This window comes from Mastigoproctus giganteus, chromosome 9 (assembly GCF_048544385.1).
Source record: "Mastigoproctus giganteus isolate SK-2022 chromosome 9, ASM4854438v1, whole genome shotgun sequence".
Taxonomy (NCBI): Eukaryota; Metazoa; Arthropoda; class Arachnida; order Uropygi; family Thelyphonidae; genus Mastigoproctus; species Mastigoproctus giganteus.
The window spans coordinates 11,527,931-11,553,782 of NC_143583.1; the positions used below are offsets into that span (position 1 = coordinate 11,527,931).

Here is a 25,852-nt window from a genome sequence, read left to right on the forward strand (position 1 = left end):
AAGCAATTTTTCTGTTCCCTACTCTTAATGTCATTAGTGCCAATGTGTACAACAATATCACCTTTTGTGCCTTTAAAAATAATAAATTACTTTTAATGAATAGGAACAATAAGGAAAAAAAAAAAAAAAATACAATTTATTGATTGCATATCATGTCTAGAAAGGTGCAAGCCAGAATGTAACTATGGGGTTACAATAAATTTATAAAATGTTGAACTCCATTATGGATATTTTAATTTAATGTCCAAAGTCAATTTTAGTAATTCATAAATTTTAGCAGAGACAGTGAGAAATTAAGTTTAAGCAGAGTGGAAAATATTCTTTTGTTGTTGTTGTTATTTGGTTTTTAGGAGCATTAGCAACTAAGGCCATATTGCTCCGGGAATATGCGGTGATCATTCCTTGACCTTTCCACATCCTCCGTATTTGGTGGTGACGGGCTCAAACCCCGGTCTAATCAAGAAGCGTGTGCTACGCACTACTGCTCCTTCCCACCTGGCTACGGAGGCGCCAAATATTCTTTTAAACAGACTACTTCTAAGGTGCTTACTTATACAGTAATAGCTTACCTTGGAAACATAGCTCCAGTTTCTTTGATCTCATCACATTTAAATGATCCTATAACTCCAGGCTTTCTGGTCCAAGTCTGAATACTGACTTCTTCAAATGCATTGTCTTCTAAATCTCCAAAATGACCACCATCTAGAAATAAAACAAATTATTGAGATTGGTCTAATTTTTCATAATGATTAAATAAATAACAAAGTGAAATAAAAATAACGATAAAAATGAATAATCTCTTTGACCAAAAAAGCAGAAGAGAAAGGTGGTTAGATAACAAGTCTGAGTTAGTCTAACACAAAAGCAGTGCAATCTTACAAACTGATAATGGTTTGGAAAGATCAGTTCTTGTATTAAAAATAAACATTATGTTTATACTATGCAATGACCATATAAGGTCATGCAATGAGTATATGAGGAGTTCACAAGATAGGGAATACAAGGCAGAAATTAAAAGAATGTTACTTTATCAGTCATGTGGGTTTAAACAACAGTCACTTAAATGCACATATTTCTATGTGCATTTAACCCCCATGCCTAACCACTAGGCTACAGTAGCCTTAAGCGACTTAGGGAAGCTATGGTACCCTACATGCTAAGTGCTCTATGAGAGTCTTAGCCATCACTTATAAAAAAATAACAATAACGATAATAAAAATAAATTAATTAATTAATTCCTTTCAAAAATCTATTATTCCATATTAGTGCCAATTGCTTGGAATACTAATCATTTTGTTGTATAAAACAAATCTTGAAATCACGATTTTTTTTTTCTAAAACATTTGGTATAAAAAGCAATAACACATGTTAAAAAAATATTTCATGGAATTATTATCATCCCTGATTGAATAAATGCTTTGAGGTAATACGTATGTAGATATGAAGTGAATTAAAACTTTTTTTTTTTTGTTGAAAGAGGGATGATAGCGGTTAATCATTTCAAAGAACCTACTGTGAAATACTTATGCCAAGTGTTATTATTTATGTATTTATTGAAATGTTAAAATGTCAAGAATTTGTAACCATTTAAAACAAAAAACCAATGACTAGAAGTTAATTTTAATTTGCAAATTTTAATTCTGAAATTATATCCAACTATATTGAGTGGCCATTACTTGCATTTTTATAGTATAAAATATATAAGAAAGGAAAACCAACTAGTTCCAACACTAAATCCTCATTATTAGGAATAGTGACAAAACAAAAAAAAAAAAGAAAGAAAAAAAAAGAGAAGCAGAGTACAGGAAGAAGCATTCATCATAAATAAAATCGTTAGCAAGAACACTAACAGAAAAGGGGGAAAGGGGGACGATTTACCACTGGTATCCATTTCACACACACCTCTTCTTTGCCACCTGCAGCAAAGTTGTTCAAATGGGAGTTGCTACCTGCAACTCTCATTTGAACTTTACCCATCACACTGTTCAGTTCTAACCCAAGCACGGTACTAAGTACTATAGGTTCTTATACCTCTCGTGTTTGGGGTTCTCATAAAAAAAAAAAAAAAAAAACACTGTTCAGTTTAAGCAGCAGGCTACCACAGATCACACCAATGACTCAAGTAATCTATAAAGAAGAATAAGAAAAGTAGAAGTCCTATATAAGTCTTCAAAAATCTAGAGAAGAACAAGACTTACTGCTAATAATCAGTAGGTAATACTGTTAGTATTAGCATTAGTAGAGCATCAGCAAAAAAAAAAAAACTCCCATTTTCACCCCTCCATTTGTTCCGAATGCCTGTCCAGCTCAACCTTAAATTTATATAGGCTATCAACTTCCACAACAAACAAAACAAGGAAGTCTGTTCCACCAATCAACTACCCACTGGCTAAAGGCAAATTTCCGTACATCTATACTACAACTGTCTTTCCTCAATTTGAATCTGTGCCCCCCCCTCAGGTCCTTAATCTGTGCAAGAGGAAGAATCCCATCAGCATTCAGCTTGCTCAACCCATTCACTTAATCAAATCACCTCGCATGTGCCTACTCTCCAGGTGCTGCATTTTGCAGAAATTAAGCCTTTCTTGGTAAGAGCATCCCTTTGTTCCCCTCACCAATCTTGTTGCCCTTCTTTGTACTTGTTCTAGCAACTCTATATTCCTCCTAAAATGAGGCTTGCAGACCTGCACACAGTACTCTAGATGTGGCCTGACCATTAGCTTGTATAACGGGATAATCACATGCCTGTCCCTGCTAGCAAAATTCCTATATATCATTGAAAAGATCTATCACCTGCCCTGGCAGCCCATCTGCACTTCTCAATGAAGTTCATATTTCACTGCACAATTACTCCCAGGTCTTTTTCACTTTCCACTTCCCTGAGTGTAGTACAACACAGTTGGTACGTTTCTCTTCGGTTATTGCTACCCATGTGCAGTATTTTGCATTTGTCAATGTTAAATTTCAGTTGCCACTTCTCAGCCCAGTCGCCCAACTTATCTAGATCCAGTTGGAGTAGCATACTGTCTTTACTGTCATTAACAACCATGTCAACCTTTGTATTATCTGCAAACTAGGACATTAAACCTGATATACCTTCATCATTATCATTGATAAATATACAAAACACCAATGGGCCCAACATCAAACCATGGGGAACTTCACTAATAACATTTGTCCACTCAACTATACCTTTATCCATTGTAGCAACTTACCCTTAATGCCATACCTCTCCAATTAGTACAGCAGTCTTCAAAAGGCTTTCCTGAAATCCATGCTATGATATCAAAATTATTTTTGGCATTCAGTTCCTCTGTGACCATATCATAGTATCCAATAAAATTGATCAGACAAGACAAACCCATTAACTCCCTTTAACAAACCCATGCTGTGTCTTAACTATTACTGCAGTCTTGTCTAGATGATCCTGCAATGCTTCTTTAACCATTGATTCCATTATTTTGCCCAGAACACAAGTTAAACTAACAAGGCTATAGTTACTTGTGTCACCATTTGAACACCCCTCCTTTGTGAATTTGTGATACATTTGCATACCTCCAGACCATGGGGACCTCCCCTGAATCCAAGGAAGCTCTAATAATTATGGCTAAGGGTTTGCTTAATTCCTTTGCTGCTTCCTTTTATAAAACTGGATAGACCCTGTCCACTCCAGGTGCCTTCCTTATGTTTAACTTCAACAATTTCTCCTCCACTTTGCTCTAAATTATTACGAAATAACTTAGCACCCTGTTAGAGTTTGATAAAGTTCTGGCACCCACCTCATTGTGTGAATGAAGATGCAAATACTCATTCAGTTTATCAGCTACCTGAGCATGATCATCAATGGCCTTGAAACATGTCTAGAGGCTAGTTTGTGAATTGTTTCGTTCATTGGTGTTCTACTCGTTCTGAAGGTTGAGGAAAGTGTCCAATCGTATCAAGAGGTTAGTGGCGGTCCTTTCAGCTGAGGTTACCCCGTTGTAGGGAACCTCCTCTAGGAGGGTAGTAAGTGATTGATTTTCTTTTGTTTTACATTTTCTTTGAAATTTATTTCAGCCAAGTTGGGTATTTTTTTTTTTTGTTTTGCTGGTGTCAGGCTGGACAGAGCATTTTTTAACTATTCATTTTCCTTAAGGACCCGAGATTAATTATGGCACAGTTCTTTTTTAGAGAAAGAACAGTGGAATTTCAGACTACAGAGGTTTGTCCAATTAGCATTGGAATTAGCATTAGTAGAGGCATTTGATGCAAGAAAGCAAGCTTATGCAGCATCAGCCAAAAAAAATAAATAAATAAAAATAAATAAATAAAAAATAACCACTTCCACTTCACCCCTCTGTTCATTCGAAATACCTGTCCAGCTGAGCCTTAAACTTATTTAGGCTATCAACTTCCACGACAAGGGATGGAGGTCTATTCCACCAACCAACCACCCGCTGGCTAAATGCAAATTTCCTCACGTCTATCCTACATCTGTCTTTTCTCAATATGAATTTATGCCCTCTCAGGTGATTATTCTGAGCAAGAGGAAGAATCCCATCAGCATTGAGCATGCTCAAACCATTCAAGGCTTTATACACCTCTATCAGATCACCTTGCTGGTGCCTAGTCTCCAGACACTGTAATTTGCAAAACTTAAGCCTTTCTTCGTAAGAGCACCCCTTTGTTCCATTCAATAATCTTGTTGCCCTTCTCTGTACTCGTTCCAGCATCTCTACATCCTTCTTGAAATGAGGCCTCCAGACCTGTATACAGTAATCTAGGTGTGGCCTGACCATTGCCTTATACAAGGGAATAATCACCTCCTTATCCCTGCTAGAAAAATTCCTATATATCATCGACAATACACCATGAGCTACTCTTGCACCTGTCTACACTGCTCAGAAAACTTCATATCTGCCTGCACAACCACCCCCAGGTCCCTTTCATTCTCTACCAATGTCAGTGTAGTTCTTTACATTTGTCAATGTTAAACTTCATTTGCCACCTCTCAGCCCATCTGCTCAACCTTTCCAGATCCTGTTGCAGTAGCATAGTGTCAGTAGTGTCCTCGACAACCCTGCCAACTTTCGTATCGTCGGCAAACTTGGACATTAAGCTTGATATACCATCATCGATATCATTTATAAATAGAGAAAACAATAATGGACCCAATACTGAACCTGAGGGACTCCACTAATAACATTAGTCCACGATGAGCAGTGTCCATTGATTACCACTCTGTCTTCTGCCCCTCAACCACCCCTTTATCCATAGCAGCAATTTGCCTCCAATGCCACACTGCTCCAATTTGTGCAGCAGTCTTCCATGTGCAACAGTATCAAACAGTTTCTAAGATCCAAAGTTATTCCCTGCATCCTGTTCTTTTGTGACTGCATCATAGTATCCAATCAAATTGGTCAGGCAAGACTTCCCCTTAACAAAACCATGCTGTGTCTGAGCTATGACTGAAGTCTTGTCTAGATGATCCTGCAGTGCTTCTTTAACCAGTGCCTCCATTAATTTTTCAGGAACAGAGGTTAAACTAACAGGTCTATAATTATTTGTGTCGCCCTTTGATCCTGCTTTATGAATTTGGGTCACATTTGCACATCTCCAGTCCATGGGTACTTCTCCTGTGTCCAAGGAAGTTCTCATAATTATGGCTAAGGGTTTGCTTACTTCCTTTGCTGCCTCCTTTAATATAACTGGATAGATCCCATCCACCCCAGGTGCCTTTCTTGTATTTACCTTCAACAATTTCTCCTCCACTTTGCTCTCAGTTATTACAAGATTCTCTAGCTTACTGCCAGAGTTGAATACACCTCTGGCATTCCCCTCGCTGAATAAATCCTCATGTGTGAATGTCGATGCAAAATATTCATTCAGTTTGTTAGCTACCTGAGCAGGATCATCAACAGTTCACCCATCGATATCAAGTGAACCAATCTGATTCATCCCCTTCCTTCTAGAGTTTACATAAGTAAAGAACTCTTTGCTGTTTTTCTTTGCATCCCTTGCCAAAGATTTCTCGTAATCTGCCTTTGCCTGCCTAACATCCTTTGTAACTTGGTTACAGATCAACTTGCATCTATCATAGGCTTCTGTGTCACGTTAATTTGTATGTATCCCATGCATTTTTCTTCTCTGCCATATGTCTCATTAGTTAATCTGACATCCACTTAGGCCTAAACCTTGAACAATATTTCTTAGTTGGTATGTAAAGCCAAGATAAGTTCTTTGAATGCTTCCCATTTTGAATTTGCTGTTGGTAACATCATCAGTTGGTCCCACTGTATAGAATTTAAATACTGTCGCAGTCCATTGTAGTCGCCTTTACGAAAGCAATAACCCTTCCCTTTCCCCTAATGGTAGTTACCTCTTTGAGTAAATCCCACTTCAGCACACAGTGATCACTGCCACCTAGTGGTTCATTTACCTGCAGATTCTTAGTGCATGAAGAATCACTACTGATAATCAAATCAAGAGTATTACTCTCTCTAGTTGCCTCCCGAACATGCTGATGTAGAAAACAATCATCCAATAAATCCACAAAAGCCTTGCTAGTGTATGAGTGACCAGCCCCCAAATTCCAGTCAATATCTGGGAAATTAAAATCCCCCATTATAAGACTCTCGATTTACCTCAAATTCATCAAATTTATTTACTAAACTCATAGCATTGGTGTACATGCAAGTATACATGCACCTGTTCTTTTTCTTAGCTACCCTGACACAACCTATGTGTTTATTTGTACCCCAATGATTCCCAGCAGTCTCTGAACTATCCTGCATCTTATTTTCCAGGCTGCGGCTCATTCCAATAGAAGCAGTGCAAGAATCACTTTCACCTCTGCCAGTGGTTACTGTTAATCTATTAGTCCTTGTATACCCCAAATCTAGCCCAATTAGAGAGGTAATGTGGGGAGTGACTCAGGTTGTTTCGGTTCACAAGATAAAAGGATTAACTCCATTACCGAGGCAGAAATATCAGTTGGTCTTGAAAACAATAGAGGCAAGAGAAAAGGTTTTGAAAGGGTTTTCTATTAGAAACGTAATGATCAAACCTGTGCAAATTGATAACATACGCAAAGTGGTTACTATTGACAGGTTTCCGGTAGAAATGTCTAATTATTCTGTCGAGAGTTTTTTTTAACAAGTTTGGTAAGGTTGTTAAGATTCACAAGAAAGAATATGAGGAATGGCCAGGTGTAGAAACAGGTACGGTGCAAATTCATATTGACATGAAAATGCCTGTGCCAAACATCATCGATTTGATGGGTCATAGGTTATTAATAAATTACTCAGGACTTCAGAAAGTTTGCTTGAGGTGTGGAGGTAAAGACCATTTGGGAGCAGAATGCCAAAAATCACGTTGTTTTAATTGTAATGGCACCGGTCATATTACGGCCAACTGCCTTAATAATTGTAAAAAATGTGAAGCTTCCACGCATAAATTCATTCAATGCCCGGAACGCACGTTTGCCGAAAGAGTTGCTGGTAGGGGAGGACAGCAGAAATAGAGCGAGCTGCCAAAAAATATGCCTAACGCTGAGAGCGCGGAAACTACAGTAGCGCAAAGGGGTGAGATGCAGATTAAAGAAATCACACCAACGTTTACAATAGCGTTCGATATGTCGGTAACACAATCGGAACGCAGAACTAACCGAGGATATGGAAGTGGAAAATACAGTACAAAATGTACATAAGCGGGAGGAGAAGGAAGAAATAAGCGGTAAAACTAAAAGAGCAAAAGGGGGAACAGAGGAAATTCAAGAAGAGACCGAAACAAAACAAATAGAGGGGGAAGAGGTATCAATTTTGTCAGGCGGTAAGAAAGATTGCAAAACACGTTCAGGGTCTGATTCGGATTCAGATGGCATACAAATGAGGGAATATGAAGGAATAGATGGTTAAATGTAGCAGGAAACACAAAAGAATACAGGGAATATTTGACGTTGTAGAGCGGATATCATCTTTTAAGGGCACAAAAGGTGATATAGTTGTACATGTTGGCACTAATGACATTAAGAGTAGGAGACTGGCGGAATTACTTGACAAGTACAGGTCACTGATGAAAAAAAGCCGTGAATTAGGGTTGAAATTGAAAGTGTCTGCAATTCTGCCCAGACACGATAGGAGGGAGTATATGATGAGAGCCCTGTCAATCAATTCGGCCCTGGAAAGATTGTGCAGGGCTCAAGGGGTAGAATTTTTTTCAGCCTGGTCTGTACTTGTTAACAGGAGAGATTGCTTCTACAGGGATGGGATACACTTAAATAGAAAGGGTGCAAGAATGTTTGCTGATGCTATCGAGGCAATGTTAGGTGGGTCGGAAAACTGCTAGATTGGGGGTATACAAGGACTAATAGATTAACAGTAGCCACTGGCAGAGGTGAAAGTGATTCTTGCACTGCTTCTATTGGAATGAGCCACAGCCTGGAAAATAAGATGCAGGATATTTCAGAGACTGCTGGGAATCATTGGGGTACAAGTAAACACATGGGTTGTGTTAGGGTAGCTAACAAAAAGAACAGGTGCATGTATACTTGTGTGTACACCAATGCTAGGAGTTTAGTAAATAAATTTGATGAATTTGAGGTATTGCTCAAAACATCAAAGGCAGATATTGTGGGGATTTCAGAGACGTGGTGTCACACAGATATAAGGAATGCAGAACTGGAATTTGGGGAGTACAATGTCTACAGAAAGGATAGACAGGATAGGAAGGGAGGAGGGGTTATGCTATTAGTTAAAAACACATAAAATCCAAGGAAGTGAAGCCAGTCGACATCGCTGGACAGTGCAGTGTCGAGTCAGTTTGGTGTGACATAAGCATTGGGAGATCAAAATTGAGAGTAGGAGTGTGCTATAGGCCTAATGACTCTGATGAGTATAATAAGAAACTGTTTGGAGAAATAGAGTGGGCCAGTAAATCAGAGAGTCTTATAATGGGGGATTTTAATTTCCCAGATATTGACTGGAATTTGGGGGCTGGTCATCACACAGTAGCAAGGCTTTTGTGGATTTATTGGATGATTGTTTTCTACATCAGCATGTTCGGGAGGCAACTAGAGGGAGTAATACTCTTGATTTGATTATCAGTAGTGATTCTTCATGCATTCAGAATCTGCAGATAAATGAACCACTTGGTGGCAGTGATCACAGTGTGCTGAAGTGGGAGTTACTCAAAGAGGTAACTACCATTAGGGGTAAAGGGAAGGGGTATTGCTTTCGTAAAGGCGACTACAACGGACTGAGATAGTATTTAAATTCTATACAGTGGGATCAACTGATGATATTGCCAACAGCAAATTCAAAATGGGAAGCATTCAAAGAACTTATCGTGGAAGCTACTAGGCTTTACATACCAACTAAGAAATATTGTTCAAGGTTTAGGCCTAAATGGTTGTCAGATGAACTAATGAGGCATATGGCAGAGAAGAAAAATGCATGGGATACATACAAATTAACACGTGACACAGACGCCTATGATAGATACAAGTTGATCTGTAACCAAGTTACAAAGGAGGTTAGGCAGGCGAAGGCAGATTACGAGAGATTCTTGGCAAGGGATGCGAAGAAAAACAGCAAAGAGTTCTTTACTTATGTAAACTTTAGAAGGAAGGGGATGAATCAGATTGGTCCACTTGAGATTGATGGGTCAACTATTGATGACCCTGCTCAGGTAGCTAACAAACTAAATGAATATTTTGCATCAACATTCACACATGAGGAGTTATTCAGCGAGGGGAATGCCAGAGGTGTATTCAACTCTAGCAGTAAGCTAGAGAATCTTGTAATAACTGAGAGCAAAGTGGAGGAGAAATTGTTGAAGATAAACACAAGAAAGGCACCTGGGGTGGATGGGATCTATCCAGTTATATTAAAGGAGGCAGCAAAGGAGGTAAGCAAACCCTTAGCCATAATTATGAGAGCTTCCTTGGAATCAGGGGAGGTACCCATGGACTGGAGATGTGCAAATGTGACCCCAATTCACAAAGGGGGATCAAAGGCTGACACAAGTAATTATAGACCTGTGAGTTTAACTTCTGTTCCCGGAAAATTAATGGAGGCACTGGTGAAAGAAGCACTGCAGGATCATCTAGACAAGACTTCAGTTATAGCTAGGACACAGCATGGTTTTGTTAAGGGTAAGTCTTGCCTGACCAATTTGATTGGATACTATGATGCAGTCACAAAAGAACTGGATGCAGGGAATAACTTTGATATTATATACTTGGATCTTAGAAAGGCTTTTGATACTGTTGCACATGGAAGACTGCTGCACAAATTGGAGCGGTGTGGCATTGGAGGCAAATTGCTGCTATGGATAAAGGGGTGGTTGAGGGGGAGAAGACAGAGAGTGGTAATCAATGGACACTGCTCATCGTGGACTAATGTTATTAGTGGAGTCCCTAGGGTTCAGTTGTTGTTGTTGTTGTTTGGTTTTTAGGAGCATTAGCAACTAAGGCCATATTGCTCCGGTGCGGTGGTCATTCCCTGATCTTTCCGCATCCTCCGTATTTGGTGGTGACGGGCTCGAACCCCGGTCTAATCAAGAAGCGTGTGCTACGCACTGCTGCTCCTTCCCACCTGGCTACGGAGGCGCCCTAGGGTTCAGTATTGGGTCCTTTATTGTTTTCTGTATTTATAAATGATATTGATGATGGTATATCAGGCTTAATGTCCAAGTTTGCTGACGATACGATGGTTGGCAGGGTTGTCAAGGACACTACTGACACTATGCTGCTGCAACAGGATTTGGAAAGGTTGAGCAGATGGGCTTCGAGGTGGCAAATGAAGTTTAACATTGACAAATGTAAAGTACTACATATGGGAAACAGCAACCCAAGAGCAACGTATTAACTCTGTGGTACTACACTGACAGTGGTAGAGAATGAAAGGGACCTGGGGGTGGTTGTGCAGGCAGATATGAAGTTCTCTGAGCAGTGCAGACGGGCTGCAAGAGTAGCTCATGGTGTATTGTCAATGATATATAGGAATTTTTCCAGCAGGGATAAGGAGGTGATTATTCCCTTGTATAAGGCAATGGTCAGGCCACACCTAGAGTACTGTATACAGGCCTGGAGGCCTCATTTCAAGAAGGATGTAGAGCTGCTGGAACGAGTACAGAGAAGGGCAACTAGATTGGTGAATGGGACAAAGGGGGTGCTCTTACGAAGAAAGGCTTAAGTTTTGCGAATTACAGTGTCTGGAAACTAGGCACCAGCGAGGTGATCTGATAGAGGTGTACAAAGCCTTGAATGGTTTGAGCATGCTCAATGCTGATGGGATTCTTCCTCTTGCTCAGAATAATCACCTGAGAGGGCATAAATTCAAATTGAGGAAAGACAGATGTAGGATAGATGTGTGGAAATTTGCCTTTAGCCAGCGGGTGGTTGGTGGGTGGAACAGACTTCCATCCCTTGTCGTGGAAGTTGATAGCCTAAATAAGTTTAAGGCTCAGCTGGACAGGTATTTCGAACGAACAGAGGGGTGAAGTGGAAGTGGTTATTTTTATTTATTTATGTTACTTTTTTTTTTTTTTTTTTTTTTTTGGCTGATGCTGCATAAGCTTGCTTTCTTGCATCAAATGCCTGTACTAATGCTAATGCTAATGCCAATATAGGCGAAGCTTGGCGGAAATTGTTAAAACTCGAGGAGAACCGAATGTTCTTTGGAATGAAAACGAGGAGGGTCAAGTAGTTAATATCCAGTTCAATTGGGGCGATTTCGTTATTTCCAATATTAAAATCAAGAATGTTGGAGATCTCACCATGTTGCTTACCAATAACAAGTTAAAGTTAAATGCTGAACATAGGAATATCTTAGCAGAAGTTCTAGTAAAGTTCTGCTAATAATGTCCAGAATAACATTTATGTCGTTAAATGTACAGGGTCTGAGAGCGGTTAACAAACAAAGGATGATATGGCAAATTATGATGAACATGGGGGGGTGAAGATTTGGTTTCTACAAGAAAGCCACTTCGCAAGTTTAGCAGACATCTAGCAGTTTCGAAACAGATACCGATTGTTAGGATTTTGGAGTTTTGGGACAAATCGATCCACAGGGGTGGGAATAGTAGTGATTCCTCCAATTTAGGGACTGTATGACTGGCGGGTAGGCATATAGAAGGTCGGGTTGTGGCAGTGGATTGGAGTTATGGAGGGCGCACAATTAGACTAATCTGTGTCTATAGTTCAAATTCCACTTTATAAAGGAAAACTGTTTCAGGGGCTGGGCAACTATACGAGGGGGTGCAGTGGGTTATAATGGCAGGGGACTGGAACTGTGTTCCTGACCCCATTATGGACAAAATTCTGGCGGGTACACCGCATCAAGGTACGGGGGGGTAGTCGTGAATTAATCGAGGTTTGTACTAAATTGGACTAAAAAATCCGGGGAAATGAGCGGCCACGAGAATAGCCAATAATATAGGAACTAGGATAGATCGCCTTTATGCAACAAGTCAGTTGATGGATAAGATAACAATGATACGGCATGTGAAATTTGCGGGAGGTTGACAAGTTTCAGATCACATGGCAGTAATGTGGAAGGGAGATTTATTTCGAATGTTAGTCTGGGTAAAGGCTATTGGAAGCTCAACCCAGCAGTTCTGGAGAGAGAGGACTGGGACTTTACAACAGTTATTAAAAAGATAGTAGAGCAAGGTGGAAATGAGTGAGAAATGTTGGCGAAAATTAAAGAAAGTGCCAAATCATTTTATTACTCCAAAATTAAGGAAAGAAACGAACAACGCAGAAATAGACTGAAAGATCTCTTACAAGAAAAAAGAATTTACCAACGGTGCGGGGATGAAAGGGCAACAGCAGAAGTACAAGCGATTATTGACGGTATAATATTGGAAGAAGAGAAAGAAAAGGCGCGAAAAATACAGCTGAAATTTAGGGAGGCTGATAGTCCTTCAGCTGCGTTTTACCAAAGAAGACTAAGGCTAAATAATTTAGCCAAAACGGGTCAGGAAATTAAAGACGATGACAACACACATTCAACAACGCTAACTATTATGAATAGTTTTGTAAATTACTATGAAAAAGAGCTTGCTTTGCAGAAAAAAGAGAGAGACAACTCCATTTGGATGAATGGACAATTCACATCCGAGCAAAAAGCATTACAGGACAGGGAAATAATTATGGGGGATCTAACTGTGGCTCTAAAATCATGTAAATTATGACGCGTGCCGGGACCGGATGGTTTGAGGGTTGAATTTTATAAGAAATTTTGGAACTTGTTAGCGCCTATTCTTCTGGCCGTCTTTAACAAATTTTTTCAGGAAGGGGTTGTACCCGAAGGCTTTTTAAATGCCTATACTACTTTCATTCCGAAGCATTGACGGGATTTAACGAAAATTGCTAACTGGAGACCTATAACGCTGGCTAATTGTGACTACAAAATATTTGCAAAGATTTTGACAGCTAAGTTAAAACGCGACGTAACCCAGGTAGTTAGAAGCACACAGTGCTACGGTATACCGGAGAGGCGGATAGAATATAACCTTTGGCTATTAAAAGATATATTAGAATACCGGAAACGAAAGAGTTACAATTTAGCGTTAGTAGCAATCGACCTAGAAAAGGCTTTCGATAGAATCGACCACGACTACCTTTTCTCTATAATTAAAGATACGAACATAGGATCTCAGTTGTTTACAGTCCTGAGAAATCTATATACACGTAGCACACGACTTTTGATAAATGGAGAAATTTCGAAAAACATTAAAATTGATAGGGGAGTAAAACAAGGATGTCCGCTTAGTCTTTTGTTATTTACGTTAGCACTGGAACCACTACTGGGAAGAATAGACAGAACTAGGCCATTCAGGGGATATCATTGCCAAAGCCGTCAGAGCAGTGTAAATGTATACTGTATGCAGATGATGTTGCCGCCACTCTCACTACGAGTTATGCGGTGGAAGAATTTATGTCACTCGTTACTTCTTTTGGTAAGAAGTCGGGGTTAAACATAAATGAAGACAAGACTAGGATCAAATTGCTAGGGGAATGGGTACATTGGCCTTTACCACAATGAGAAGTGGAGTCAGATAAATCGATCCAAATATTGGGAGTTCCGTTTAGAGAGAGTCCCATGCTACCCGTAGGAGGGCTCACCACTAAAATACGGGAAAGTTTAAAAGAGTGGGAAGTGGGACAATTTTCTTTTGAGAACAAATCCATTATTGTTAGAACCATAATTCTTCCTATAATCTTATACACGGTGTTTATAACAGGAATCACAGCTAGGACAACGAGACGATTTTACGTTCCAACATTTCAGTTTCTATGGGGAGGAAAACGGCAAGAGATAGTGCAGAAATTTTTATTTTTACCGTGGGAAGATGGGGGAATAAGTATTCCAAAAATTAATTTGAGGTGTAGCTGTAAGAGACTGCTGGATGTGGCTAATATGGTGCAATCTAACCATTTAGTAGCAGTACTGATAAAATATTTTATGGGATTTAAATACAGCCTTAATTAAAGGCGGCAATTATCTAGGGCCAAAAGCAGAGACAATTCCTATATATTACAAAAAAATTCGGGATATGTGCATGCAGTTAAGGGAGAAAGATATAGATCTCCTTTTAAGGGTGGTTTAAAACGACTCTACTGAGCACTGTTTAACTCAGAAAATCCAGAAAAGCCAAATTTTGGAAACCATAATGTGCAATTGTTTTTTAAAAATCTAAAAATTGGCGGAAACTACCCATCACGTATTGACTTTTCATGGAGGGTTGGTTACGGAAATATACCAGTGAACGATATTACGTATAGATTTAGTCAGACAGGCAACAGATTATGCCAATTTTGTACCGAAATTGAAACAGTGTACCATTTATTTTATTACTGTCGATTTGCACAGGAAGTTTGGAAAAGAATTTGCAGATTTTTGAGGATAAGACAGTTCGCACTAGAGGAGGTAATTTACTTGCAATTCGATCATCCCTTGGGCAAGAAAAAAAATGTTCACGATATTTTTAATTACAGAGGCAAAATATCATGTGTGGAAGCTTCGAAAACGGAAAAGGTTTGGGACCTTTAGGGGATCTCTTTGGGATTTGAAACAAACAGTGTCTGCTTCCATGCAAAGGTTTTTACAGTTGGAAAAATGGCGTTTAGGGTCTGATAAGTTTTGAAAAGGTGGGGAGAGTCACCTCTTCTGCGCAGTTTGGTTGGAGATGAGGTTCATCTTAAGTACTGGTTTTAGTTATTTGGAAAAAAAAAACCTGGTTTTTTTTTCGTTTATTACAAAATTCAGTTTTCTTGATGAAAATGTAGATCTCTTAGGCTCTCATCAAAACAGTTCCATGATATAGGTTTCAATTTTATAATTCATTTGTTTGATTTAATATATCTCGTCCAATGGGTTTTTTCTCACATTAAATTCACAATAGCCTTGAAATGGTGCCGTCTGGGTGGTGGTACTCACTGAGAATAAGTAACAATAGCCTTCTCTATTAGTGAAGCGTTACTTATTCGAGGTAGTGCAATATCGTGGCAACTCATCATGAAGGCAGAGCACAATATGAGAACACGGAGCAAATGATGCCTACAACAACTACTTTGTAGTTTCTTAAAAGTTGTCCATGATGTATCTATACACCAATATTATATAGATAATAAACTCTTAACGTATTATGCCTTGTGCATTTAGTTATTTTAAATATTGTCATACACACCTTGTGGCATCTCTCATATTGTGTGGCAACTCATCATGAAGGCAGAGCACAATATGAGAAACAGAGCAAATGATGCCTACAACAACTACTTCGTAGTTTCTTAAGAGTTGTCTATGGTGTATCTATACACCGATATTATATAGATAATCAAATTTATAATGCCATCAAATACAGTTCTACACAAGAAGACCTATCCAACGAACTCTAATAACTTACAGAAAAATTCATATCCAGAAAATATCCTCTTCAGTTAATCCCTAACAAATTATCACCACCGTCCAAAATAATATCAACAAACCATCCAAACACATAACACGCAATAACACACATGTTGTTATTCCTTACTACAGTGATCTTGCTAGACAGTTCCGTCGATTATTTACAATAATAACAACATATAATAAACTATTATCAATGTTTAATTCATATAAAGACACACATAAATATCAAATCAGCGAGATGAACAATATCGTTTATCTAATTAAATGTCAACAAAACTGTAATGCATGCTACATTGGTAGCACAACCTCTAAATATGGCTCCACAAAAACATCAAACACACGTGCATATTACCACTACAATAGCTTTAGAACAGGACAATCAAATACAGAACTCACATTACATATACAAGCCGACAACCCCCCTACCTTATAGTTGATTCAGCCATCCCTATCATCATTAAATTAAAATCTAGTTTTAAAATTTTTCAGTGCAAAGCCCTTATCATAGAATGGTTTCGTCATCATTCTAAATTTAATGTATTAAATGCCAAACTACCCTATAACTTCTCACCGGCTTGGAATCTCATGCACCTGAAATTACCACACGTATCAAAAGCATCACGGGAACATAGTCTTTTAAATACACGGGTTCACTCCCTCCCATTATCGCCAACTGAAGACGTTAACAACGAAAGCCAATCCGTTACGACTCTTGGCCTTCTCAGTTTAAACTTTCCTAGCTTTATCATTTCAACTTTTAATTCATGACAACCAAGGATGAGGACATGCACTTCTATTTCCTTGAGAATATTTTAAACTCTGTTTCCAAAATTTAAACGTATCCATATTAATTCCAATTTTTAAACTACCATTTTATCCTATCTCAACACGTCAATTGCAGATTATATAAAAAGGTGAGTACCACAAATTAAGCTATGCTATTAATTCGAGTGGTCTATAAAGTTAGTAACTAATTGACAAGAAGATAACTATATTTACTTTTCACTTGTATTAACCAAAGAAAATTTTTAAAAAAAAAATCAATTCATTTAAGAGGGGAGAAATTTTGAATGTGCCTGATATATAACATACTGTGTACATACATTAGCTAACTTTTTTTTTTTTATTATTATTATTATCAGCAATACTGATTAAAGCCACAAAATGTTCACTAGCTTCTGCAATAGGAATGAAGAAGCAACTTACCTTCTTGGTCATCATCAATGCTGAAAACAGGTGCCATGCCTCGATATCTCTTTCCTTTGTCAGTATTGCTAACATGCCTTCAGAATAAAATTAAAATGCCATTAATGCTAAAAATATTTTATGGTAACAATCTACAAAATAACTGGGATTGTAATTAGCTTAAAACTAAGAAAGCTTTCAGTTACTACACAGAAATTAATAATCATATGTAGATAGCTAAGCTTCTGCACATTTAAGTAACTCTTCACTAAAAATCTGCATAGTTAAATTATCATGTGGAAATAGCAAAAATGAAAGTAACACCAAGCACAAAATAAAAAAAATAATAATAAACATTAAAGATGGTATTGCTTATTCTGGATTGCAATCCAGTTAAGAAACAAACTTAAAACATCAGAAAATGGGCATAAAAAGGTGAGAGGAAGAAAAAAAAATAGAAGCAAAGAAAATTATTAAAATCATATAATTAAGCCTGCAGGGGCAAGGACAGGAACATTCTTTTTAAAGTTGTGCAGCATTTTTAATTACTGAAAATTGTATTCAAAAAGAAACTAGTAGTTATATACTCAAAAACTGAGAACAAAAGAGCCTACTTCTGATTGGTTGAAGGAAGTTTCACTTTTCTAAAAACCACATTCTTGAAAATTCCATGGGTGTTTGGCATTCAATGTCTATATCTTATAATTTATTTAAACTTAGTTATGGTGAAAGCCTATAATACATGTAATTTATACTCGTTATTTACCTTAATTAAGACTGTGGCATTTATCCAATTTGAGCTTATGTATTAAGAATTCCATTTGTCCTGACCTATATTGAGAGCCATGTTCACGATAACATATCTACATACTGGAAATATCTTTTTAACAATCAAACCCAACTTAGAATTTAAAAGTTTTAGGGACATGAATATCAGAAGTATTCTCTCCCTAAAACTACTAAGTATACTAAGTTATAACCGGGATACAAAAGATTTTGAGATAACTGAAAGTGGAAGAGAAATTGATATGCAACCAACCAGACAAGTTGATATGCAACCACAAAGGAGGTTAGGCAGGTGAAGGCAGATTACGAGAAATCCTTGGCAAGGGATGCAAAGAAAAACAGCAAAGAGTTCTTTACTTATGTAAACTCTAGAAGGAAGGGGATGAATCAGATTGGTCCACTTGATATTGATGGGTCAACTGTTGATGATCCTGCTCAGGTAGCTAACAAACTAAATGAATATTTTGCATCGACATTCACACATGAGGAGTTATTCAGCAAGGGGAATGCCAGAGGTGTATTCAACTCTAGCAGTAAGCTACAGAATCTTGAAATAACTGGGAGTAAAGTGGAGGAGAAACTGTTGAATATAAACACAAGAAAGGCACCCGGGGTGGATGGGATCTATCCAGTTATATTAAAGGAGGCAGCAAAGGAAGTAAGCAAACCCTTAGCCATAATTATGAGAGCTTCCTTGGACTCAGGGTAGGTACCCATAGACTGGAAATGTGCAAATGTGACCCCAATTCACAAAGGAGGATCAAAGGCTGACACAAGTAATTATAGACCTGTGAGCTTAACTTCTGTTCCAGGAAAATTAATGGAGGCACTGGTTAAAGAAGCACTGCAGGATCATTTAGACAAGACTTCAGTTATAGCTCAGACACAGCATGGTTTTGTTAAGGGGAAGTCTTGCCTGACCAACTTGATTGGATACTATGATGCAGTCACAAAAGAACTGGATGCAGGGAATAACTTTGATATTATATACTTGGATCTTAGAAAGGCTTTTGATACTGTTGCACATGGAAGACTGCTACACAAATTGGAGCAGTGTGACATTGGAGGCAAATTGCTGCTATGGATAAAGGGGTGGTTGAGGGGGAGAAGACAGAGAGTGGTAATCAATGGACACTGCTCATCGTGGACTAATGTTATTAGTGGAGTCCCTCAGGGCTCAGTGTTGGGTCCATTATTGTTTTCTGTATTTATAAATGATATTGATGATGGTATATCAAGCTTAATGTCCAAGTTTGCAGATGACACAAAGGTTGGCAGGGTTGTCAAGGACACTACTGACACTATGCTGCTGCAACAGGATCTGGAAAGGTTGAGCAGATGGGCTGAGAGGTGGCAAATGAAGTTTAACATTGACAAATGTAAAGTACTACACATGGGAAAAAGCAACCCCAGAGCAACGTATCAACTCTGTGGTACTACACTGACAGTGGTAGAGAATGAAAGGGACTTGGGGGTGATTGTGCAGGCAGATATGAAGTTCTCTGAGCAGTGCAGACGGGCTGCAAGAGTAGCTCATGGAGTATTGTCAATGATATACAGGAATTTTTCCAGCAGGGATAAGGAGGTGATTATTCCATTGTATAAGGCAATGGTCAGGCCACACCTAGAGTACTGTATACAGGTCTGGAGGCCTCATTTCAAGAAGGATGTAGAGCTGCTGGAACGAGTACAGAGAAGGGCAACAAGATTAGTGAATGGAACAAAGGGGTGCTCTTACGAAGAAAGGCTTAAGTTTTGCAAATTACAGTGTCTGGAGACTAGGCACCAGCGAGGTGATCTGATAGAGGTGTATAAAGCCTTGAATGGTTTAAGCATGCTCAATGCTGATGGGATTCTTCCTCTAGCTCAGAAAAATCACCTGAGAGGGCATAAATTCAAATTGAGGAAAGACAGATGTAGGATAGACGTGCGGAAATTTGCCTTTAGCCAGTGGGTGGTTGGTTGGTGGAACAGACTGCCATCCCTTGTGGTGGAGGTTGATAGCCTAAATAAGTTTAAGGCTCAGCTGGACAGGTATTTTGAACGAACAGAGGGGTGAAGTGGAAGGGGGTTTTTTTTTTTTTTTTGGCTGATGCTGCATAAGCTTGCTTTCTTGCATCAAATGCCTCTACTAATGCTAATGTTAATATCAATGATGGTATATCAAGCTTAATGTCCAAGTTTGCCGACGACATGAAGGTTGGCAGGGTTGTTAAGGACACTACTGACACTATGCTATTGCAACAGGATCTGGAAAGGTTGAGCAGATGGGCTTCGAGGTGGCAAATGAAGTTTAACATTGACAAATGTAAAGTACTACATATGGGAAACAGCAACCCCAGAGCAATGTAGTAATGTTCTGTGGTACTACACTGACAGTGGTAGAGAATGAAAGGGACCTGGGGGTGGTTGTGCAGGTAGATATGAAGTTTTCTGAGCAGTGCAGACGGGCTGCAAGAGTAGCTCATGGTGTATTGTCAATGATATATAGGAATTTTTCTAGCAGGGATAAGGAGGTGATTATTCCCTTGTATAAGGCAATGGTCAGGCCACACCTAGAATACTGTATACAGGTCTAGAGGCCTCATTTCAAGAAGGATGTAGAGATGCTGGAACGAGTACAGAGAAGGGCAACAAGATTAGTGAATGGAACAAAGGGGTGCTCTTACGAAGAAAGGCTTAAGTTTTGCAAATTACAGTGTCTGGAGACTAGGCACCGGCGAGGTGATCTGATAGAGGTGTATAAAGCCTTGAATGGTTTGAGCATGCTCAATGATGATGGGATTCGTCCTCTTGCTCAGAATAATCACCTGAGAGGGAATAAATTCAAATTGAGAAAAGACAGATGTAGGATAGACGTGAGGAAATTTGCCTTTAGCCAGAGGGTGGTTGGTTGGTGGAATAGACTTCCATCCCTTGTCGTGGAAGTTGATAGCCTAAATAAGTTTAAGGCTCAGCTGGACAGGTGTTTCGAACGAACAGAGGGGTGAAGTGGAAGTGGTTATTTTTTATTTATTTATTAGTTATTATTATTTTTTTTGGCTGATGCTGCATAAGCTTGCTTTCTTGCATCAAATGCCTCTACTAATGCTAATCGAACCACTGATATCAAGTGAGAGAATCTGATTCATTCCTTTCAGAGTTTACATAAGTAAAGAAGCCTTTGCTGTTTTTCTTTGCATTCTTTGCTAAAGATTTCTCATAATCTGCCTTTGTTTGCCTAAACTCATTTGTGACTTGATTATTGGTAAGCTTATATCTACCATAGTCTTCTGTATCACTTGATAATTGATATGTATGCCGTGCATTTTTCTTCTCTGCCACATTTCTTCTCTCATTAGCTCATCTGTCATCGATTTAGGCCTAAACTTTGAATGGTATTTCTTAGTTGGGACAAAAAGCCCAGTAGCTTCCAAGATTACTTCCTTGAATGCTTCCCATTTAGAATTTTCTGTTGGTAACATCAAGTGGTCCCATTGTATAGAATTTAGAAACAACTGTCTGAGACCACTGTAGTCACCTTTACTAAAGCAAAGACCCTTCCCTTTACCTCTGATTGTAGTTACATCTTTAGGTAAATCCCATGTTAAAACACTGTGATCTCTGTCCCCTAGTGGTTCCTTTATCTAAAGTTTTTAATGCATGAAGAATCACTGCTGATAATCAAATCAAGAGAATTCCTCTATTTGCCTCTCAAACATGCTGCTGTAGAAAACAATCATCTAATAAATCCACAAAAGCCTTGCTAGTGTGAGAGTGCCAACCCACAAGTTCCAGTCAATATCTGGGAAGTTAAAATCCCCCATTATAAGACAATCTGGTTTACTGTCCCACTCTATTTCTCTGTACAATTGTTCATTATACACATTAGAATCATTAGGCCTATAACACACTCCTACTCTCACTTTTGCTTTCTCAGTGCTTATGTCAAACCATACTGATTCAAATTGCACTGTCCACCAATATCAACTGGATGCATTTCCTTGAATTTTATGTGTTTCTTAACTAACAACATAACCACTGCTCCCTTCCTTTCCTATCTATCCTTCCTATACATGTTTGTTGGAACATCAGACACCACATCTCTGATATTCCAACAATATCTGCCTTTCTGCAACAATATCTTGATGTTTTAACCAGCACCACAAATTCATCAGTTTATTTACTAAATTCCTAGCATTGGTGTACATGCAATGATACATGTACCTGTTCTTATTCTTAGTTATCCTAACACAGCCCATGAATTTACTTGTTTCATGATGACTCCCAGTAGTCCTGGAAATCCCCAGAACTTTATTTTCCAGGCTGCTGCACATTCCAGTAGAAGCAGTACAAGAATCACTTTCTCCTCTGCCTGTTGTTACTGTTAATCTATTAGTCTGTGAATCCCTCCAAGCTAGCAATTTTCTGACCCACCTAACCTGCCTCAAGAGCATCAGCAACTATTATGAGCGTCTTCATGGGAGATAACTTTATTTCCAGGTTAAGAATGATGTTTTAAATAACTTTGTTATCAAATTTTAGATCTTAAATTGACTTTGTCAAAACTGAAGAATTATTTCTTTTTGACCAAATCAGATTCGCTTGATCTGCTTTAAAAAATATCTCTCCATACCTGTTCTCCTATTATTTCATCTTATTTTAAACAGGAATCTATACTAATCATTTCAAGCATATTAATGTCATACCCTTTCACAAACCAAATGAAAATATGTGGAAAACTATAGACCCGTTAGTTTTCTCAACTCAGTTCTTTACAGTAAATGTATCTTAGTAAATTAATAAGAGGAGTTTACCTCAATATAGTACGTGGAACACTTCCGTATGATACCCTCCAGAAATTAGAACGGAAAAAACGAAAAAAATCGACAACTTACCGGTACATTAAAGTAAAATATAAATAATTAAAGTAAAATATAAATAATTAAATAATCAATTTAACACAATTCAAAATCAATTCAAAACAATTAAAATTCAAATTAACGCAATTAAAAGAATTAACGAAAATATTCAAAACGATTTTCCTTCCTGAAGCTGACAATGCTTTTCGACCGACTGTCGTGATCACAGGAATGAAAATTCCTGTGATCACGACAATTTTCATGCCTGTGATCACGACAGTCGGTCGAAAAGCATTGTCAGCTTCAGGAAGGAAAATCGTTTTGAATATTTTCGTTAATTCTTTTAATTGCGTTAATTTGAATTGTGTTAAATTGATTATTTAATTATTTATATTTTACTTTAATTATTTATATTTTACTTTAATGTACCGGTAAGTTGTCGATTTTTTCGTTTTTTCCGTTCTAATTTCTGGAGGGTATCATACGGAAGTGTTCCACGTACTATATTGAGGTAAACTCCTCTTATTAATTTACTAATATTATTATCAACGTAGAACATATTGAGTATTACAGCTCTGATTCATACTATCTAAGTAAATGTATCTGCAAAAGTGCCATACAGAAAATTGTTAAAGGTGGTAGTTAATGTAATCTTTTGTTTTTTTGGTGAATAAAGTGATATTTATTTATTATTATTCCAAAAAATGAAAAAAAAAAAATGACAGTAGCGGCTTAATGTTCTTGCATAATAAATAAAAATAAAACATTTCATGTTGAAAAATTGTAAAAAAAAAAATTAATAATAAATAAAATATTATTTCTCCTTCCCAAGTTACACTATACACAGTTGATGAACCAATGCCAGAACTTATCCATAATCATGTCACTAAAAGTTCACTGTCTAGTTTCTTTAACAATACATTTCTTATAATAGATAAATGACCTATGTGCTTTGAACCACCCCAATTGTTTCAGCAACTTGCTTTTCATGCAGCATATTTAAGGGAAAATTCAAGCTAAATATACAGGTAATTCCCACATTATAAACTGCAACCCTTTAAGATGGCATTATAGTATAATTCCAGTTATCTGAAAATTTTTGCATTTCTATTTTTCCCCTAATTTTACTCAAAGAATTTGACACATTTAATATTTAACTGTAAGAAAGAAAAGTATCACATGAATATAATAAAATCATGTGTCAACATGAGTCAATTCATAAAGTATTATGAATGAAGCAAAGAAGAGTAAATTAAAACCATCACTTCTGTGTAATACCAACCAGACTTTTACATGATACATACAAACTTCATTGCACAAAAAAAAAACCTACAAGTTCACCATAACATAAATTATACTGAAAAACAAATTCTATGTCATACCTTATTACAGGCATGAAAGAAAGTTTAGAAATGGAGCAGCAAAGCAGTGGCATTGCTGGTTAAAGGCACTGCTAAATCCAATGCTTGGTTGTCTTTTTAGCATTAGCATTGGAACATGGTGCAAGAAAGCAAGCTTATATAGAATCAGCAAAAAAAAAAAAAAAAAAAAAAACAAACAAACACACACACACCCCTTTCTCATTTCACTCATCCATCCACTCCAAATGTTTGTCTAGTTCTGCCTTGAATCTGTTTAAGCTATCCACTTCTATAACGACAAATGGAAGTTTGTTCCAGCAATCAACCACCCGGTGGCTAAAGGCCAACTTCCACACATCTATCCTACAACTGTCTTTCCACAATTTCAATTTATGCCCTCTCAGGTGATTATTCTAAGCAAGATGAAGAATCCCATTAGCATTGAGCATGCTCAAACCATTCAAGGCTTTATACACCTCTATCAGATCACCTCGCCAGTGCCTAGTCTCCACACACTGTAATTTGCAAAACTTAAGCCTTTAATCATATTAAGTTCAAGTCACTAATCTAGTTGCCCTTCTCTGTACTCGTTCCAGCAGCTCTACATCCTTCTTGAAATGAGGCCTCCAGGCCTGTATACAGTACTCTAGGTGTGGCCTGACCATTGCCTTATAGAAGGGTATAATCACTTCCTTATTCCTGATAGAAAAATTCCCGTGTATCATTAACAAGACACCATGAGCTACACTTGCAGACTGTTTGCACTGCTCAGAAAACTTCATATATGCCTGCACAATTACTCCCAGGTCCTTTTCACTCTCTACCACTGTCAGTGTAGTATCACACAATTGATACTGTTACTCTGGGGTTACTGCTTCTCATATGCAGTACTTTACATTTGTCAATGTTAAACTTCAGTTGCCACCTCTCAGCCCATCTGCTCAACTTTTCTCGATTCTGTTGCAGCAGTGTACTGTCATTAACAACCTTTCTGACCTTCGTATCATCTGCAAACGTGGAAATTAAGCCGGATAAACCATCATTAATATTAACGAATACAGAAAACAGCAATGGACCCAACACTGAACCCTGGGGGACTCCAATAATAACATTATTCCATGAAGAGCAATGTCCATTGATTACCACTCTCTGTCTTCTCCTAGTCAGCCATCCCTTTATCAATAGCAGCAATTCGCCTCCAATGCCACACTGCTCCAATTTGTGCAGCAATCTTCTATGTGCAACAGTATCAAAAGCCTTTCTAAGGTCCAAGTATATGATATCAAAATTATTCTTTGCCTCCAGTTCCTTTGTGACTACATCATAGTATCCAATCAAATTGGTCAGACAAGACTTTCCCTTAACAAACCCATGTCCGAGCTATAACTGAAGTCGTGTCTAGATGATCCTGCAGTGCTTCTTTAACCAGTGCTTCCATTAATTTCCCTGGAACAGAAGTTAAACTAACAGGTCTGTAATTACCTGTGTCTCCCTTTGATCCTCCTTTGTGGATTGGGGTCACATTGTGACATTGTGACTTGGATACAGACCAGCTTATATCTATCATAGGCTTCCGTGTTGCCTGTTAATTTATATGAATGCTATGCATTTTTCTTCTTTGCCACATGTCTAATTAGTTCATCTGACATTCATTTAGGCCTACATCTGGAACAATATTTCTTAGTTGATATGAAAAGCCTATTACCTTCCAAGATTAATTCTTTGAATGTTATTTTAATTCTATACAGTGGGACAGTTGGTACCACTGTATAGAATTTAAATA

The 25,852-nt window shown here is 38.0% G+C and overlaps 1 protein-coding gene across 1 annotated transcript in view; it reads right to left on the bottom strand.

Moving 5' to 3' along the window:
- TBC1D23 (TBC1 domain family member 23) overlaps window positions 1-25,852 on the bottom strand; it is a 249,771-nt gene that overhangs the window by 23,664 nt on the left and 200,255 nt on the right. The window contains exons 14-15 of the mRNA XM_090381875.1: window positions 17,103-17,179; window positions 570-702 (exon numbers count right to left, since the gene is read on the bottom strand). Of these exons, the coding sequence (XP_090238001.1) occupies window positions 570-702; window positions 17,103-17,179 (210 nt within the window). The remainder of the gene's footprint in view (window positions 1-569; window positions 703-17,102; window positions 17,180-25,852) is intronic.